Raw genomic sequence first — 21,242 nt, forward strand, 5'->3', positions numbered from 1 at the left:
GAGGTAATTAAAGCACAACACTTCACCCTGTCTTACATCATATATGAAACCTAAAAGGTTTCTATTTTACAGTACAGTGGAAGGTGTCTTAAATACAAGTACTACTTACATAAAGAGTGGACTTGCATCCTATTATGCTATATCCTATCACTATAATTCTCCTCCTCTCAAAACTTAGTTTGAGAACCGGGGAATGTTAACCTCCAGAGCACTTTGCCCTCCAAACTGCTTACCTGAATATATTTCCGCTGCGTCTCATCATTTAAAACATGTGCCACGTGCTTGGAAAAAATCTTTTCCCTACCAGTTCTGGCATGGATGCCCACCATAGTGACACCAATGGGCCAAGGGGCATTTCCAATGGCCATCTGAAGATAAGCGTCATTAGCCTAAAAAGAGAGTTGAAGAAGAGATCAGGAAAGCAGAAATATTCTGCTGGTCCAAATTTTCATTTAGTATTTCACAGCCCTTCGTGATGAAATTTTCATCCATCTCTTGGGCGTGTTGAAAATATTACCATTCCCATTATTTGAACAAAAGAAACTAAAATATGGGGTGACTGACGTGCTTACCCAGGACCACAAATGCCTGTGGAAAAACAGAAACCAACGCTAACCCAGTGAGTAAAAAGACAAAACATTCCTTTGCAGCCCTGGTGCACTGGAAGTTAATATATTTCAGATCTGGAATTACCAGGCAGGTAATCTGATGCACTGACAAAAACTCTAGTCTGAGTTTCCGTTAGACCTAGTCTTCTCCCTAGGTGGTCACAGAGAAGACAGAGGCTAACTAGTTTTTCATAATCCAACCTGAAACTACAACTACTCCCTGCACAGCAGTGCAGACCTCTGAAAGCAGTGTGGGCTCTGTGTGCTGGGACCATCACATCAGGCCCATAGCAGATGTGTAAACAGAGATTAAATACTGGCTCTCGAGCCAAATAGCTAAAGGATGAGATCATTTCACTTTGGCCCCCCAAACCTCCCACCTGCCAAGAACCTTAAAAGCGACAAAATGAGAAGAGAGAAAGCAATGAAGAAAAATGGCTCTTTTTCTAAACCAAGCCTGGCTACCTGGGCTGGGGTGGGGGACAAAACAGAAAGCAAGTAAACTCTAAAAGACCCCAACGGTTTCAGAGAGGCTTACACAGCCAGGCCTCAAAGAGATCTTCATTTAAAAATCAAACAACTATGAGACTGATATACGGAAATTAAAACAGCATATACACATTTTTTTAAATCACTGATACTTGTGTGTGTAAAGTTTAATACTGGATATTAACTGATAAAATTTCCAATATTCAGTTTCCCCAAATTTCCAAAGAAGACTGTCCTAATATTAAGTTTTAGTTCTTTCTGTACTTTATATAAACTTTCACCAGAGAATGAGAAAAGTAACAAGAAGGAAGGCATCGCCTCTAGTAGGCAAGTGCCGTGAATTCCTTCTGCACCGATGGTGACCTTATCCATCCATCCCAATGCAATCATCCCTGGTAAGCTCCAGGCAACTCATAGAAACTATCCAAAAATAAAACTCATAGCTATAAAGCAGAAACGCTTTCTTTGACTAACCAACAGGCTCTCATCTAGAGGGATTAAAAACACTACTTTAGCCCATTAGCATGAGGCTCTCATCAAGGAGACCTCCAGTCACCCAGGATCACCCACAGTCCCTTCTGAGGACAGACACTCAGAGCACAGGAATAAGCAACGCACCCCCACTTTTCTGGCAGAGCCCCATCGAGGCTCTGGAACCGTCACTGGAGATGCTGCACGGACCCCCCCACTCCTCCCCTCTTGGGAGGCACAGCCACTGGAAGCCTCCCTCCTCACACTCGGCTGATGGCCCACGAGCAGGGGTGCACTTCCAATCCCATTAGTGGTGCAAGAGGCCCTTCTCTTCTTGTTCGCCACACTGACTGATGGCCTTCCACCTCCTTTCTAAAGTCTACCCAAGGAGCACGTGGACACCAGAGCTCTCTCCTCTGCCACCTGGCCCCAGAGTCCGTTCAGGAATAAAGGCACTGCAGCAGGGGAAGAGTCTCCCCTCCTGGGCTTTGCTATTGTTGCAGTACTGAAATGGGAGAGAGAAGTTCTGGCAGCCTTACTTAGAACATTTTCTCAGAGAAACCAGCATAAAGGGCGGTTAAATTCCACTGTATCATTAGTACAATGGTTCAGCTATATTATGGATTAAGTAGGTTTTTATAGCTGGCCTGGGAAACTAATCTACGTAACATTGCTTCTACGGGAAAATTTGTTCCAAGCCATAATCAACAATCTAAAAACCTTGAAATTCAATCCCATTCACGAAATGAACGCTGCCTATATCCAGTTCGTGAAGAATCTTTACACCTTCCTTAAAAATGACTAAAAAATACAGTGTGGTCTGAAACTTTATTATTCATGCCTAACAATAAAGCTGACAATATATTAGAAAATGAAAGTTGTTTTTTTTTTTTTTACTACTAATTCATTTCACATTTATTCTTAAATCTTCTATTAAAATACTCCCACACGAGATGAACATATTATGTACACAACCTAGGTATGCTCATAAACATAATTCTGATGCACAGCATGGTAATGTACCTTCACATATTCCCTCTGCAACATGAATTTAATGATATCTGTTATGGATTCTTTAATATCGGCAGGAAGATTCTGGAAAAGAAAAAAAAGCATAACTAAATTTTGGAAGCTACAGTGTATAGTTACAGACTACATTTATTCTAACTTTATATATTCTATTTTTAAAAAATCAGTTAACAAAAGCATTTTTTGCGAAACCTCACCCTTTTCCGTAGCTTTCTGAAAAGGGGTCTGAGATAGGACTCCGTCTGTTTCTGAGTAGCACTGTTCAGTTTACCCTGTACACTGCGCTTCACATAATCCTCTCTGGCATTCAGCTCCTTAGCCCAAACACCAAGAAGAAACTGTGGAAAAAAGGGTAAATTTAGACTACAATGCCACCCAGTGGTTCTGTAAGTTTAAAAGTTCTCTGATGCACAAAATAGTATACACTCATCCTTAGAGTAAATGTCTTGACTGATTAAAACATCAACCAATATGTAACTAATGAACTATCTCTGCTTAGTGCGTCACGTATGTTTTAATGTAGTACCTTTGGCAAGTCACAGACTTCCCTATTCTACACCTCTCCCAGCTCAGATGCAATCCATTTCCCCTGAAAGAGCTATCAAATTTCACAGGCAACTGCTTGACAGAACTTTTTTTTTTTTTTAACATCTTTATTGGAGTATAACTGCTTTACAATGGTGTGTTAGTTTCTGCTTTATAACAAAGTGAATCAGTTATACATATACATATGTTCCCATATCTCTTCCCTCTTGCATCTCCCTCCCTCCCACCCTCCCTATCCCACCCCTCTAGGTGGTCACAAAGCACCGAGCTGATCTCCCTGTGCTATGCGGTTGCTTCCCACTAGCTATCTATTTTATGTTTGGTAGTGTATATATGTCCATGCCACTCTCTCATTTTGTCACGGCTTACCCTTCCCCCTCCCCATATCCTCAAGTCCATTCTCTAGTAAGTCTGTGTCTTTATTCCCGTCTTGCCACTAGGTTCTTCATGACTTTTTTTTTCCTTAGATTCCATAAATATGTGTTACCATACTGTATTTGTTTTTCTCTTTCTGACTTACTTCACTCAGTATGACAGACTCTAACTCCATCCACCTCACTACAAATAACTCAGTTTCATTTCTTTTTATGGCTGAGTAATATTCCATTGTATATATGTGCCACATCTCCTTTATCCATTCATCTGTCGATGGACACTTAGGTTGCTTCCATGTCCTGGCTATTGTAAATAGAGCTGCAATGAACATTTTGGTACGTGACTCTTTTTGAATTATGGTCAGAAATAAACTTTTACTTGTATTTCTATTACATAAAATTCAACCTACCTAGACTCATCAGCCATAATGCCATATGTGCTGTGATATTTAATCAATCTTCCAAGGATGATGTTGTAGTATTTGGACTTTCTACTTTTGCAGTAGAGACCACAATTCAATTAAAAATTCCCTCTAAAGTGCCTGACCAAAGGAGAAGGAAAAAACGAACGAAAATAAAAGAAACTATGACCAGCCCCCACCCTGCCCCAGAAAACTACCCAGGTGCCCCCTGAGTTAAACTGCACAAAGAGCATCCTTCCCAGAGGCAGGTAAACACTGAAGGCTGAGGAGGCCATACTCCCCTAGCGGTGTTACCTATGCATGTCCTACATAGGGAGAGGCTGTCACTCAAAGAGGAAATTCTAGTTCATGCTAGATCCCACCACGCCCTAGCTAATTCCATGCCAAATCCTCAACGGATTGAGAATCCTGATGGCTAACTGTGTTGTATTTAAACTGTAAATACAAGTAAAAGCATTTCTTGCATTTATATCTCTTGTTCTGAACACAAATAATTTGTGAATAAATGTTAAAAGGAATCTGAGATTTGCACATACTCTACCTAAACCACTGAAGAGAGGAATTCCGGGAAGAATGAATGAGCTAATCGCAAGTCTTTGAAAGGTTACTCGAGTGCTTTTTTCCCTGTCAACGTCTTCCCACCTCCTTCCATTCCTTACTGTCATCATCTCTCAGAAAAGCTTCTCCTTATTGCACTCCTTCCCAGAGTGTTTAAAATAAATTTTTTAATCCTTAAAACTTCTTGTTCATTCCACTGCTATGATTCTTTTCAGTGTATTTACATTAATAAGTCAGCCTTACAAGTGCTATGAAGAAAGTAAATATACATTTTCTTTGTTTAACCTCTATATCCAAGCACAGCAATATCATAAACACCGTACGTGCAGAAATGTTTAGGGAGGATTTCCCTTTCCAGTCTTTAACTCTTAAACAATTCAAAAATGAAAAACCAAAAAAAAACAAAAACAAAAAAACAAAAAGTAAGACCAGTTCTTAACTAAAGAAAACGTGTCCTCCTTTCCTAGCCAAAAAGTACATACCTTAAGGAATTTGGTAATGATGTCCATGTCTTTATGATCATCACCTTTTCCTAAAGACTCTCCCAGTGCCTGAAGAAAAAGAATGCTTCTGTTCATTAGTCAAGAACAACAGCGGCATACATACATTACCAACACCAGACTAAACATGGCTCTTTATTACATATACGTATGGTCCAATTTTGATTTAAAACCCTGATGGAATTTCTAGATAGATTAAAAAAAAAAAAAAAAAAGACAATTTGTCATTTAAATTTAGAGAGCATGTTATCTTTTATGACTCAAAGAGGGAGTAAAGGGAGTGACTGCTAATGAACATAGGGTTTCTTTTTAGGGGAACAAAATGCTGTAAAACTAGATTGTGATGATGGTTGTAGCGACCTGTGAATATACTAAAAACCACTGAATTGTACACATTAAATGGATAAATTGTATAGTATGTGACTATCTCCAAAGTTGTTTGAAACGAAGGAAAAAGGAAAAAAATGTCCAGAACTGGTTGCTCACACCAATTATTGCAGTAAAATTTAGGGGGTCGAGGTATAATTAAAACGACATCTTCCTTAACTACAATCTCACTCACAGCATGCAATGTGGGTTAAGAGCCAGGAACGAAAGGTAACAGAAAAAATAACTATGTTTTATTAACCATTAAGAACTTTAAACTAAGTCATATTATTTTTGCTCATGCTAGATATTTAGATAATACAACTTTTAAATAAGATTACATATATCACTCCACATTCGACACACTGGCAAAAATAAGAAAGCAAGATACTGCCAAGGGTTGGCAGGGATGCAGGGATACAAGACCCTCACACAGTGCTGGTGGAGGGTAGAGACTGGCAAACCCATTACAGAGAGCAATTTGGCAGTACTCAGACAAGTTAAACATGTATCAGAAGCAATCCTGCTTCTGCTCCAGAGGGGTCATGTGCAAGATTGTCTGTCACAAAGCTGTCTGTGGTAACACGGAGCTGGGAGCAATCTCACTGTCTGTCATTACGGCGAACAAAAAGTAAAAGGCAGTGAATGCCACAGTGTATGAAATGCTATGTTAACAGTTAAAATCAAAGGTTTAGAGGTACATAAGGTATCAAGGATGGAACTTAACATAGTTCTAAGTGGAAAAAAAGTGAACAGAATGAAGAATTTCACAGTAAAATATCATGTATGTACATACCAAAACACATGCAGACAAAACACTACTGGTTCTACAAGACCATCAACAAATCAAAGGATACACAGCAAACATATCAGAATGAATACTTTTGAAGGCAGGAAGTAGGGGAATGTGTATAGGAAATGAGAAAAAAGGGAGTGAATAAACAAAAGGCACGGAATAGAAGAAGGGCCTTTGTAGTGACCAAAGACACCAGCACGCTGTAAACTGAACATTCTGAGGAGCTCAACCACCTACTGCAGGGAATGAAAGGCGTGACGGGGAATCAGGGAAGGTGGGGGAGAGATCACCTCTAACTCTTCAATTGTGGTGTTTTCTTCATGAACTTTCAAATCATTCTGGGTGTCTTCCTCTCCAGGTTCCTGGCCACCCACAAGTTCATTCAGGTACTGCTGATCAATCTTATCCAAAGCTGCTTTCAGATCATTCCTCAATCCCTGAGGAAAGGTAAAAAGTTACATCTTGTATGAAATTTCACTGATGTTTCACTTCTGATTTCTTCTCTAATAATGAGTATAATCCACTTTTTTCTCCACAAAGAAACTCAAATAATATTTCAATTTATTATACAGCTATCACCACTGTCCATGCAAAATCAATTCTTATGAACATATGTAAATTTAAGAGAATGTACACACAATAGGTAATCTGATGGCCAGAAAAATAAAACATACAAGTGACAAATCCAAATAGGAATAGGCATTAATGCTGTAATTTTCTAATGAGGCCCTAGTGAAAGTGACCAGGTCTCCACTGGTCCCCAACCCATTTTCCTGGTTCACTGAAAATGTCTAACAACTGCAACTATTGATACTTTGAACTCCCAAAACATTTGGAAATGTCAACAGTATAAAACCGGTGTCTCAACCATATCCTAGGATTTCACTATGTTTCTAACAAACCAGCAAATTCCATATTCTATTCACTTCCAGTTGGTGACCACTTGGTAAAAATGGAAGCCTTAAAGCTAGACCCTTGGCATATACCACATACAAAAATTAACTCAAAATGGATCAAAGACCTAAATGTAAGAGCTAAAACTATAAAACTCTTAGAGTTAACTAACAAAACAGAAAACAACCTGATTTAAAATGGGCAAAGGACTTTAACAGATGACATACGAACGGCCAGTACGTAAATGAAAAGATGCTCAACATCACTGGTCATTAAGGAAATGCAAATCAAACCACAAAGAGATACCACTTCACAACCATTAGGATGAATATTATCAACAGAAAACAGAAAATAACAACTTGGCTAGGATATGGAGAAACAGAACCCTAGAGCACTGCTGGAAATGTAAAATGGTACAGCTGCTGTGGAGGATGGTATGGCAGTACCTGAAAAAGTTAAACATACCCACAACCAAGACACATTATAATTAAAATGTCAAAAGTTAAAGACAACTCCTACAATACAACACAGGCAGAGCACTCTTTGACATAAATCATAGCAATACTCTCTTTAATCAGTCTTTAAGGCAAAAGAAATAAAAGCAAAACCAAACAAATGGGACGTGATTAAACTTGAAAGCTTTTGCACAGCAAGGAAACCACCAGCGAAACAAAAAGACAACCTACTGAATGGGAGAAAATATTTATAAATGATGTGACCCACAAGGGGTTAATATCCAAAATATACAAACAGCTCATACAACTCAATATCAAAAAACAACCCAATCCAAAAATGGTCAGAAGACCTGAACAGACATTTCTCCAGAGAAGACATGCAGATGGCTAACAGGCACATGAAAACATGCTCCACATCACTAATTATTAGAGAAATGCAAATCAAAACCACAATGAGGTATCACCTCACACCTGTCAGAGTGGCGATCATCGAAAAGTCTACAAAACAAAAGTTGCAGAGGATGTGGAGAAAAGGGACCCCTCATACACTGTTGGTAGGAATGAAAATTGAGATAGCCACTATGGAAAACAGTATTCAGGTCCCTTAAACTAAAAACAGAACTACCATATGATCCAGCAATCCCACTCCTGGGTATATACCCAGAAAAAATGAAAACATTAAATTCAAAAAGATACATGCACCCCAATGGTCACAGCAGCACTATTTATGATAGCCAAGACATGGAAGCAACCCAAGTGCCCAACAGGCGACTGGATTAAGAAGATGTGACACACATACACACACACACACACACACACACACACACACACGGAGGAATATTACTCAGCCATAAAAAAAGAATGAAATTCTGCCATTTGCAACAACATGGATGGACCTGGAGAGTATTATGCTTAGTGAAATAAGTCAGACAGAGAAAGACAAATACTGTATGATATCACCCATACGTGGAAACTAAAAAATAATACAAATGAAAGTATATGCAAAACAGAAAGAGACAGGTATCGAAAACAAACTTGTGGTTACCAAGGGGGGAAGGAAAGGAGAGAGGGACAAATTAGAGGTAAGGGAGTAACAGATACGAACTATTATATTTAAAATAGATAAGCAACAAGGATATACTGTATAGCACAGGGAATTATACCCAATATCTTGTAATAACCTATAATGGAATATAATCTGCAAAAACCTGAATCACTATGCTCTATACCTGAAATTAACACAATACTGTAAAACAACTATACTTCAATTAAAAAAAAAAAAAAACCAAAGTTAAAGAAGGAGAGCATCTTAAAAGCAGCAAGAGAAAAACAGCTTGTTTTGTACAAGGGAACCCCGCTCCCCCATAAGACTATCAGGAGATTTTTTCAGCAGAAACTTTGCATACCAGGAGGGAGTGGCACAATATATTCAAAGTGCTAAAAGAACAAACTTCCAAGAACATCTACCTGGAAGAATTATCATTCAGAATTGAAGGAGCAACAGTTTCCAGAGAAGCAAAAGCTAAAGGAGTTCATCATCACTAAACCAGCCTTATAAGAAATGTTAAAGGGACTTCTTTAAGCTGGCAAGAAATGGCACTAATTAATAACAAGAAAACATATGAAAGTATGTATCTCACTGGTAAAGGTAAATATATAGTAAAAGTAGTGAATTAATCACTCATAAAGCTAGTATGAAGATTAAAAGACAAAAGTAGTAAAAACAACTCTAACTACAATAATTAGTTAAGGGCTACACAAGACCAAAAGATGTAAAATGTGGTATCAGAAAAATAAAACGTGAAGGGAGGGGAGTAAAAATGTAGAGCTTCAGAATGTGTTCAAATTTATGAACTTTTAGACTGCTCCAGTTATTTATAAAATAAATAAATCACAGGGATATAATGTACAGCATGGTGACTAAAGGTAATAATACTGTATTGCGTATTTCAAAGTTACTCAGAGAGTAGATCTTTAAAAAAAAGTCCTCATCACAAGAAAAAAAAATTTTGTTGTAACTTTGTATGGTGATGAATATTAACTAATTATTGTGATCATATAAAATCATTATGCTGTATACCCTGAGAAAACCATAGTTCAAAAAGAGTCATGTACCAAAATGTTCATTGCAGCTCTATTTACAATAGCCAGGACGTGGAAGCAACCTAAATGTCCATCGACAGATGAATAGATAAAGAAAATGTGGCACATATATACAATGGAATATTACTCAGCCATAGAAAGGAATGAAATGGAGGTATTTGTAATGAGGTGGATGGAGTTAGAGTCTGTCATACAGAGTGAAGTAAGTCAGAAAGAGAAAAACAAATACAGTATGCTAACACATATATATAGAATCTAAGAAAAAAAAAAAAAAAGGCCATGAAGAACCTAGTGGCAAGACGGGAATAAAGACATAGACCTACTAGAGAATGGACTTGAGGATATGGGGAGGGGGAGGGGTGAGATGTGACAGGGTGAGAGAGTGGCATGGACATATATACACTACCAAATGTAAAACAGATAGGTAGTGGGAAGCAGCCACATAGCACAGGGAGATCAGCTCGGTGCTTTGTGACCACCTAGAGGGGCGCGATGGGGAGGGTGGGAGGGAGGGAGATGCAAGAGGGAAGAGATATGGGAACATATGTATATGTATAACTGATTCACTTTGTTATAAAGCAGAAACTAACACACCATTGTAAAGCAATTATACTTCAATAAAGATGTTTAAACAAAAAAAAATCATTATGCTGTACACCTGAAATTAATGTTATATGTTAATTATATCTCAGTTTTTAAAAAGTACATAAGAAACTCTAGTATTTGGGACAGGCTTGAATAAGATTAGAATACAGCAGGTTGTAATAAATTAATATTAAAAGCTAGAAGATTTTTCAAGTAATGAAATGAGAAGAAAAATTAAATCAGGTAACAAAAACTGAATAGTTCACATTAGCATTTTAGACTATCTTTTTTTTTTTTTAATATTTTTCCCTCTTATCCTGTTTTTTTTTTTTTTTAATTTATTTATTTTATTTATTTATTTATTTATTTTTGGCTGTGCTGGGTCTTCGGTTCGTGCGAGGGCTTTCTCTAGTTGCGGCAAGTGGGGGCCACTCTTCATCGCGGTGCGCGGGCCTTTCACCATCGCGGCCCCTCCCGCTGCGGGGCACAGGCTCCAGACGCGCAGGCTCAGCAGCTGTGGCTCACGGGCCCAGCCGCTCCGTGGCATGTGGGATCTTCCCAGACCAGGGCTCGAACCCGTGTCTCCTGCATTAGCAGGCAGATTCTCAACCACTGCGCCACCAGGGAAGCCCCTAGACTATCTTTTGATAAGGAAAGTGACTCAGGAGATAGAAGAGAAACAAATATCAGTGAAATGAAGCATTACAACACCACTTACTCTTTCCAAGAATTTAAGTTAGGAAAGTTTAGATAGGACTGAAAGTAAAGAAAAACAAATTGCTGTGCACATTAATTATATAAATGAAAAAATTTTTAATTCATTATGTTTTAAAAAAAAGTAAAAAAAAAAAAAAGTTAGACACAGAATCACCATATGATCTAGCAATTCCACTTCTGGGAGTATATGCAAAAGAAGTAGAAAGCAGGGACTCGAGCAGATATTTATATAACTTGAGTCCATAGCAGGATTATTCACAATAGCCAAAAGGTAGAAGCAACCTACACGTCCATCGAGGGTGAATGGATAAACAAAATGGGGTCCATATATACAATGGAGTATTACTCAGCCTTAAAAAGGCAGGAAATGCTGACACCTGGTACAAAGCAGCTGCACCTTTAAGGCAGCATTCTAAGTCAGAAGGCCAGTCCAGGGAGCCCTCAGATGACCTCAGCCACAGCCCTCACCTGACTGCATCACATGCAAGACCCCAAGCAAAAAACTGCCCAGCTTAATTAGCCCAATCGAACCACAGAACTGTGAGGGAGAATGACAAATTACCTTAGGTTACTAGGTTTCAGGGTGGTTTGTTACCATCATAGATGACTGAGAAAGATTTTATAATAATGAATTGTTTTAAGTTGTAAGTTTTGGGGTGGTTTGTTACACAGCCACAGATAACCACACCTGTCTCTCACTGAAAGAGCAAGTAAATAAGTTAATAAGGCCACAGAAGATCTGAACACCACCACTGTAATTGACATTTATCCAAAGCATAAAACATACTCTTTTCAAGAGTCCATGGAATATTCGCCAAGACAGACCATAAGCTGAGCCATAAAACAAGATTAGAGTCCTAAAAGTAAAGCTAAAACTATTAAAGTTTTAGAAGAAAATACCATCTCTTTAAGACCTTAGGGTAAGCAAAGATTTCTTACGCAAAACACCAAAAGCAATAACCATAAAGCGAACTTCATCAAAATTTGGAAGTCCTGCCCATGAAAAGGCACCATTAAGAGAACACGTAAGGCCTAGACTAGGAAAAAATAGACACAAAACATGAATCTGTATATCTGACAAAGAATCCAGAATACACATAAAGAACTCCTATAACTCAAAAATAAAAAGACAAACAACCCAACTGAAACATGAACAAAAGACACACTGCATAGAGAAAGATATGGCCAATAAGTCTATGAAAAGATGCTCATAATCTTTAGTTATCAGGGAATTGTGAATAGAACCACAATGAGATACTTCCACAATACAAAAGAATGGTTACAATTTAAAAGACTAACAATAACAAACACTGATGAGACACTGGAAATATTTGGCATTTCCTAAAAAGTTGAGCATACATTTACTCTTACTATACAGCAATTCCACTTCTAAGCATTTACCAGAGAGATAAAAACATATTTACCCAAGAGGAATAACACAGATCCAAAAAAGATCTGTGTAAGAATGTTCACAGCACTTTTATTCATAACAGCCCAAAGCTAGAAACATATTCTGATATATTCATATAGCTGAATATCATCAGCAATGTAAAGGAACAAACTACCAACATCCACAATAACATGGATGAATCTACAAAATATCACACTGAGCAAAAGAAGCCAGACATATCCTCTAAATTCACTGATGGGGATATAATTTAACAAGGTGGTTGCCCAGGAGTGGAGGAAGATGAACCCGGGAACTGGCCAAGGAGTGCTGGGGAACTTTCATGTGTGTGTGATGAAAATACTCTGTATCTTCATAAGGGTAGTGGCTACACACTTGCATGTATTTGTCAAAATGCACTAACTGCATGCCCAAGATGTGTGCTTTTTAAAAGAAAATTAAAGAAAACCTGGGACTTTCCTGGTGGTCCAGGGGTTAAGAATCCACCTTCCAATGCAGGGGACACAGGTTCAATCCCTGGCAGGGGAACTAAGATTCCCACATGTCGCGGGGCAACTAAGCCCGCACGCCGCAACTACTGAGCCCGTGCACCACAACTAGACCTCGAGTGCCACAAGTAAGACCTGATACAGCCAAAAATAAATAAATAAATACATACTGAAAAATAATAAGTAAAAAAAATAAACTCACGCACACACAAAAGTTAAAAAAAAAAAAAGAAAATTTATATTCAGCAGCAGTAATCTGGCAACTTTATTTTTCCTTTTTTCTCTATAGTAATGCAATTAGTCGAGCTCTGTCGAAGTCCATACTATTCTCATTTATATGGTACAATGACATTCTTCTAGCTTTGTTCTGACTTCTTACCTTGTTAACTTCCGGTGTGAGGATCTCTATTTTTCTTAAACGTTGAAAAGCATCATAATCAGTTTCTCCAAAGAGTCTGATTGGTTCTCCTCTTTCTCTTAATCTCCTGATAACCTATTAAAAAAAATACATCAAACAACAATAGTAATTCCCTATGACATTAGTAATAGTAATTCCTATTTTAGGAGACCAAACACTTATTTTGGTAAGTGAAAAGTAGATGCAAAAAGTAAGTTATACTTTTTTCTTCTTCAGTTTCCATTAACAGATATACTGAATTATTGTCACACCTTAAATAACCCTAATGGTTTAGGTCATTTGGCAAGTGTTTCAGAAAGGACCAATCTGTGTAGTAGAATACATAAGAAAAACATTACGATGGGAGGGAGTGATAACATTTATAAAGCGAAAAAAATAAAATAAAATAAAACCAAGCCTGGAGTCAGCGATAAGTCAATGACCATAGATAGCCGTGAGTCGGCACTGCAATACTACATTAAAACCAAAAACTAGTCCCTCAGAAGAGAAAGTGAGTTACAAATGGAGGGAGGGGGACGTGCAGGGCTTCTGAGGGGCTGATAATACTCCTCCTTGATTTCGGCCATCGTCATACAAGTGTTTGTTTTGTAATTATCCACTATATCGCACATGTTTTACACACTCTTTGTATACATGTGGTATTTCATAAAAAGGACAAACAAGAATTATCATTAAGAAAGTAAGTTGTAATTTTAAAAATACCAAGAACTTTATCTGGGAACATAAATAGTATCACACTTAGAAACCACTGGCAGGGCTCCCACTGGATTAACTGAGACTCGGTATTAAAAAACTTAAGAGGTCGTCTAGTGCTATCTCCAATCCACGCAGAAATGACCTCAAAAACACCTTCTCCTGGTCCCTGTCTGACAAATGACAAAAGTCACACCCCTTCATGAAACAGCCATCCCATTTTTGGACAGATATGTTATGCTTCTCAAAATAAATAAAAAGCTACCTCTCTCAGTTATCTCAGTTCTTCTTTATGAACGACAGAGAATATTCAATGCTTTTTCAAAATTAGAACTGTGGTCAATGGCTCTTTTTAAAAATCTCAAATATTCGTTTCAGGCCAAGTATTCAAAAGTCCTTCATCTAATTTTCACACACAGCTTCTGGAATCAGCCCTCCTTTCCTCTGAGAGTTTCCTTTTGCTCAAAGTTAATTTCGTTGTGTACCTTGTGTACAGTCTGAATTCTTTTTTCACAGGAATATCTTAAAATTTTGTTGTTGGTGTTATTGCTGAAGGAATTTAATAGTTGATACTGACCAGGGTATGGGCAAATACTACAGCTGAGAGTATGAACTGCTATAACAAGTCTGCAGGGCTCTCTGGTAATATGTATCCAGAGCCTCAGGCATGTCTATAGTCTTTAGAACAGACTCCAGAAATCATGTTTCTAGAAAATTTTCCAAAGGAAAGTAATCATACATTATTACACATGCACTGACATCTGTATGAGGGCATTCATCTTAGTGCGATCTAAAATAGGGAAATGCTGAGGCAACCTAAATGACCATTAGCACAGAATTGATTTTAAAAATAATAAAGTAGTTTTTAAAATATGGGAAATTATGCAGTCATAAAGAATCATACAGACCTCTGTATTTTGACTTAGAAAGATGTATTAAGAGGAAGTAAGTTACAAAACACTAACTTACTTTCTCTTAATACATAATTTATATTATTTTAAATTATTTAGACAACTTATCAAGTATAGTTATTTAGAATATATACATTTAATTATACTTACTTAGAATGTGTTTAGTTTTTAAAGTTCAGAATGATACATTCTTTAAAAACAACTTAAGACATAAGATATTCGACAACAGTACCAAGAAAAGCAGAGATTAATTTAGAACCTCATGAAGAAAATTGAACTAGAATACTGTGCAGTTAAGTCATTTTATATGGGAAATAATGACAAAAGTTATTGGAAAGAACCAGAGATAAATGCAACTGCTGTGGAGATTTTTCTTTTTTTTCCCACAAAACACTCATATAAAAACTTACCTCTTAGCCAAAAATAAATAAATAAATAAATAAATAAATAAGAAAATCCTTTAAAAAAAAAAAAAAAAAACTTACCTCTTGCCGTGATAGTAAGCGGCCCCCGCTTGCCACCACTAGAGAAAGCCCTCGCACAGAAACGAAGACCCAACACAGCCATAAATAAATAAATAAAAATTTAAAAAAAAAACAAAAACTTACCTCTTGCCTAGAAAGTGTCATGGGTAATTTTTCTTCTGCCAGTTCAAGTTCTAATACTGGATTCGATGAAGTTAATGGTTTCTGGTCCTCCTCTTTTGGCTGTATCTACATTAATAGCCAAAAGAAACGAAATTCTCCTTTTAAAATATAATATGGTTTAACATTTATCATTCTATACATTAGGTATTCACTGAAATTAAACATGTTTTAAATATGGAAGGTTTTCTAAATGTTCCTCTGAGCAAAGAGCTCATAATTGATGTACATGCTTGTGAGAGCTCAGGGACACCCACGCAGAGAGCATGCACCCAGGAGACAGCATTCTTGCTACAGAAGTATAATGGTTTCCACAATCAAAAACTTTAAAAGGCTGAAATTTAGACTTATTTTCTCCCTAGACTCCAAGATTTTTACTTTCTTCTTAGAAACAATCAGCTTGCTCTTCTCCTCTTTGAGAAAATCATCTTACAGGGTTATTTGATCCTTGCTCTGGGTTTAAAATGAAGACCAAAGAAAGGAACTGCTCTCTAACAAAAACCTGTGAAGCCTCAAGCTCCAGCTCTTTCCTCTCCTGATTTTTGAAAGGTGTTTTTCCAAGTGCACAGGAATCACTGCTGGAGGTGCAGAAAACTTTCCGACGCTACACACAACTTGCCCACAAACTGAGCTGCAAACCTTGTGGGAAAATAATGAAAACCAGCACCTCTCTACTCATAGTACGCAAAGAACAGAGTGGACATTCTTGCTCATATGAACCTGCAGAGAAAAAAATTTCTTCATATATTTTCTTGAGTCTGCTGCCCAAGTCACAGTTTACGAAAATTGAGTTCAGCAATTTATAAGCCCCACTGTGTGGTCTGTAAAAAAGATACTGAAACATGGTTTTCCATCTGAACCATAAGACAAATCTCAGATGCCAAAAGAAGTAAGATCAAAAAACAAAAAAGATCAACATTAAGGAAAAACTCACATTGTTAAGAAAGGCTATATGGTTAAAATGATATAATTTATGATTCTATAGGTTAAAGATTATGTTAATCAGTGTTAACAGTGGTAACAGAAAATTTAGGTAAAAAAACTAAACTTGCATATTTTCACAGACCAAATCAGCATCAAGCCCTAAAAAAAAACGGTAACTGGTTTTTATAAAGGAATAAAAGTAACACATGCTGTATTTTCATTACTACCAAGAAGGAAATATTAAAAAGGCTTTAGATAGAAAACCCTGTGCTTTCTTTTTAAGCATAAAAACAGATATTGCTCCCAAAATCTCAGGATAAAAAGCATTTTCAATTATAGAATGGCAGTGAATAGCTTTAAGGAAAAGATCTAAGACATTCTGTCAGCTGGACTCAACGTTACAAGCAGTACCTTTACAGTAATGATTTTGCTTCAGTGCTTTCCTCTATATAAGCAAGAAAGTACTGTCGTTATCACGGAAGCAATCTAAACAAAGCAAAACCGTCACTGTTTAAATTATTTTCCTACCTTATCAAAAAGTTGAAAACAATCAAATTCAGGGATCTGGGAAAGCAACAAGTCAGCAGACTAAAACCCATGGTTAAGTGATTCTTATTCTAGTTCAAGTGTGAGTTTAGATAATGCTGGGCAAACAAAAGATGAGAATTCTTCTTTCTGAATATCTATCTATTCGATGGTTATTTACATAAAACGTATCTTAATTTCCTAAACTAGAAGCAAATGATATCAATGTACCTATGGAAAATATCAAAATACAAACTTTCATATTTTAGAAACCTATCAGAAATACATTTTTAACACTTGCCCTCTCCCAAAAGTACCAAAAGAAAGCAAACGCATATACATACCATTTGCATTCCTCATGCTTCTTTCTAGAAATGCTATGCCAGATAAAATTAATTTCCAGAACTTTCTCCATTACATGCACAAGAGTATTATTTTATATTGATGTTTCACAAGCAAAAAGTCGATTTCAAATTTATGATTTGTCAAAATTATTTCAATAGAATCTCTGAATTTTGTTTAAACAATTATTCAACTAGATTTAGCCTTCTTATAAAATAATTTAAACACAACTTCACCTCATTACCTTTAACCCCTCCCAATAAAACCCCAATACATTATTAACTAGGTAATCTCAAAGATAATTTTAGTCATGCTTCTAAAGTATACAAAGTCTTCCAGACAACTCATTTATTTCTAACAAATATTTCAGTATCACATTTTCTATCCAATAGACTAAGCAGTGTTTGAAATGTGATACCGTATTACAAAAAATGACACTGTATCTCAGGCAGAGGTACTTAGGGCCAAAAGGGATTATTAACACTGCAAACATAAAAACAATGGCTTAAAATATTCAGGAGAAAGCAGGGAAAATACCCCTGCTAATGCCACTGTTGTTGAATGAATAAAATCTTTTGAATCCTTTAAAACTGGACTTTTATTGGGAGAGGTGAGGAGAGGAGTGGTGGTGATGGTGATGAAAATGAGGCAGAATCAGATCCAGGACTTAATTAAAAAGAAAAAAATTCAAGCTTTGATCTCAAGCCACTTCATGCTGTCCACAAAAAGCCAAACCATTCCAAGCCAAAAGTCATGCATGTATTCTCCTGATTTCAAGATTAAAAAAAAGAAAAAGGAAAGAAAAAAGAAAAACAGAAACTCATACCTCTCCAGATGGCTTCTCATTTATAGGCTAATGTATAACATTAATAAATTGAACAGAGATCAATCGTTTTGACACTTTAACAACAGCTGTATAAATTTAAACTCAGAAATATAAATTTAACCTAAAAGCAGGCGTTCATACCTTGTAGCCACATCTTTCAAAATATGCTTCCTCTTCTTTTTTTGCAAGTTCACTACGCTTGAAATATTTTTTATTTTCCTATTGAAGAAAGAAGTAAGTTAATGTCTTTGGGTAAAATTTCATGTCCCTTGGTCAACAACCTTGAAAGTTTTTCAAGAATTGTAAAGTTTTTTGGTTCACAGAGGTTATACTGATTTCCTGAACACACCACCTGTGCTCAGCCCCTGTTCTAAACATGAGGTATTTCTCTTGCAGCATCAGTTTGACGGACATATCCAACAGCACAAAGAAGAAACCACCCACATTTTCCAAATGTTCACACTGTTTTTTTTTAGTTTCCCAGTGTTTGAATTCAATTTCTACAAATGGATTCATTATGAACCACGTAAAATGAGGTACTTTAATTATTTTCTCCTAACAGAACCAATCAAACCAAAATTATGGTAGCTCCAGCTGACATGTTAAATCTCATTACGAAGAGAGCTCCAAGGGTGTGTCCAAATTCTTTTTTGTCATCTGGAATCTTATTGTAATGATCAACTGTATTAGTATTAAACAAATTTTTATAATAATCGAGACACAGAATGGTTTTGGAGAGTCTCTTTAGTAAAAAGATGGTTCAAAGGTATTTGTTTTAATATGACATGCTGTTAAGAGACAAACTCTAAATCTAGTGTGGCAGGGAAAAAAAAAAGGTTAGTTCTTTCCATGCTATGCATAAAATTATCCTGTTAAAAATACAGTCCCTTGATCATTTTGTAATGTATAAAACTATCAAATCACTATGTTGAGCACCTCAACTAATGAAATATTTTACGTCAATTATAATGTAAAAAATACAGTCCCTAATTTGGAGGCTTGTTACTATATGCTTCTTAGATATCATGTCATTGATGACTTAGCTCAAATAAAGATACTGCCCTACTTTAGTAGTAGTAACCAAAATAGTACCTCAATAATACCTCCACACATGTAGTTAGCACCTCATAGCTCCACAGCTCACTCACTCAGGCAGTGATCATCAATGGATGCTACAACCATGACAAGAAAGTGTGACGGCGAACAATGGAAAGATAAGGCTGCCACACTTGAACCCACTGCTCAAGTTTGGCATCAATACCACGTACGTCCTATGTGAAACATGTAGGAAGTACATAGCAGACCACTTAGAAGTGTTCTCCCTAAAAATCTAAATCGGAATCTAATCAAACAATTAACTTCCAGTTTACTAGAAATGTAAGGCATAGAGGAAAAAGCTCCAAACACCACTGGGAAGCAATCAAACACGAGCACATTTTACAAAACTAGCCCCAGTTTCTCCAACAAGTTGATGCATTAAAAAAAGTGGGGGATCTGGAAAATGTTTGCAATGAAAAGAAACCAAGAGTCATAATAAACAAATATAATGAGTGGACTTTGTGTGGATTTGATTTGAATAAACCAACTGTAAAAACATATATATGTATTTATTTTAATTCAATTGGGGATATTCGAACACGAGAGGAGTATCTGATGGTATTAAGGACCCAATTTTAATTTTGTTGGTTGTGATCTTAATTCTATAAAAACATGGTCTTATTTTCTAGAGTTATATGTGTTGAGGAAAGACAGGAATTCATTATACAACTCTATTTGTGTGTATGTTTAAAACTAACAGCTCATGGGGCTTCCCTGGTGGCGCAGTGGTTGAGAATCTGCCTGCTAATGCAGGGGACACGGGTTCGAGCCCTGGTCTGGGAAGATCCCACATGCCACGGAGCAGCTGGGCCCGTGAGCCACAATTGCTGAGCCTGCGCGTCTGGAGCCTGTGCCCCGCGACGGGAGGGGCCGCGATGGAGAGGGGCCCGCGCACCGCGATGAAGAGCGGTCCCCGCACCGCGATGAAGAGTGGCCCCCGCTTGCCGCAACTGGAGAAAGCCCTCGCACGAACCGAAGACCCAACACAGCCAAAAATAAATAAATAAATAAATAAATAAATAAGAAAATCCTTAAAAAAAAAAAAAAAAAAAAAAAAAAAAAAACTAACAGCTCATAACGGTTTTTTTTTTTAAGTTCATTCATTAACTCAATAAATATTTACTGACTTATCTGCTGTACCCCAAGCGCAGCTTTACAGGTATAAAAATGAAGATGTTACCCGGCGTAAGGAACTGATGGTATCACCGGAACATCAAAACTACTCTAAGAAAGGTGGGCGCAATTAATACTAATCCCACTGTGGAGGTGAGAAACCTGAGAATTAGAAAGGTCAGGTGACTTTCCCAGAACTCAGTGAGCCTCATGAGTTAACAGAAGCAGGACTAAGAACGCTGGTCCTTAAATCCTTTGTGCTGATCTAGTATTCAAGTTACAGTTCTTCACTCCCAAAACTCATTTCAGCATCATAAATTGTTCCTTTTGACTATGTAGCATGTACTGGTCATATTTCAAATAAGTGCATTGTTGACAAACATGTACTGGCAGCCTCTCAGAACGAGTTGATACGTAGGAAGAAAGTAAAAGGACTCTCCAGGCCAGAGGCCATGGTCCAATCTTTAACTATGGTATCTTTTACTACCGTCTCTCAATTCCATTGAACACACCTAACAAAACCTTAAGCCTTGAACATCAATTCTCAAAATGTGGACTTCTGGGGGGTCCCTAAGACCTTTTCAGAGGTTCCACAAGGTAAAATTTATTTTCGTAATAATACTAAGATATATGTGCCCACCCCTTTTTCACTGTGCTCAATCCTGCACTGATGGTACAAAAGCAATGGTGACGAAAACTACTGGAACCTTAGCATAAATGAAGGCTAAGTTTATGTACCAGTGGTCACTGTATTCTTCACCACCATGCACTTGCAGGAAAATAAGAAAGCCAGTTTCTCTTAAGGATATCTTGATAAAGTACAATTTTACTAAATCTCACCCCTTGAGTACATGGCCTTTTAATATTTGGTATGACGAAATGAAATGAAATATATGAAGCACTTCCACTACATAATGGAGTAGGATAGTCCTCTCAAAG

The 21,242-nt window shown here is 37.1% G+C and overlaps 1 protein-coding gene across 2 annotated transcripts in view; it reads right to left on the minus strand.

Moving 5' to 3' along the window:
• The window catches only part of PRPF18 (pre-mRNA processing factor 18), a 51,087-nt gene that overhangs the window by 18,393 nt on the left and 11,452 nt on the right, over positions 1-21,242 (minus strand). Inside the window, exons 2-10 of one of the 2 annotated variants that reach the window (XM_057544417.1) lie at positions 18,234-18,311; positions 18,093-18,119; positions 15,440-15,544; positions 13,189-13,302; positions 6,450-6,596; positions 4,980-5,048; positions 2,795-2,935; positions 2,592-2,663; positions 234-389 (exon numbers count right to left, since the gene is read on the minus strand). In XM_057544417.1, coding sequence (XP_057400400.1) covers positions 234-389; positions 2,592-2,663; positions 2,795-2,935; positions 4,980-5,048; positions 6,450-6,596; positions 13,189-13,302; positions 15,440-15,544; positions 18,093-18,119; positions 18,234-18,311 — 909 coding nt within the window. The remainder of the gene's footprint in view (positions 1-233; positions 390-2,591; positions 2,664-2,794; positions 2,936-4,979; positions 5,049-6,449; positions 6,597-13,188; positions 13,303-15,439; positions 15,545-18,092; positions 18,120-18,233; positions 18,312-21,242) is intronic. The other variant, XM_028168457.2, reaches the window with a different exon arrangement.

The sequence above is a fragment of the Balaenoptera acutorostrata genome, chromosome 3, assembly GCF_949987535.1.
Source record: "Balaenoptera acutorostrata chromosome 3, mBalAcu1.1, whole genome shotgun sequence".
In the NCBI taxonomy this organism is placed as follows: Eukaryota; Metazoa; Chordata; class Mammalia; order Artiodactyla; family Balaenopteridae; genus Balaenoptera; species Balaenoptera acutorostrata.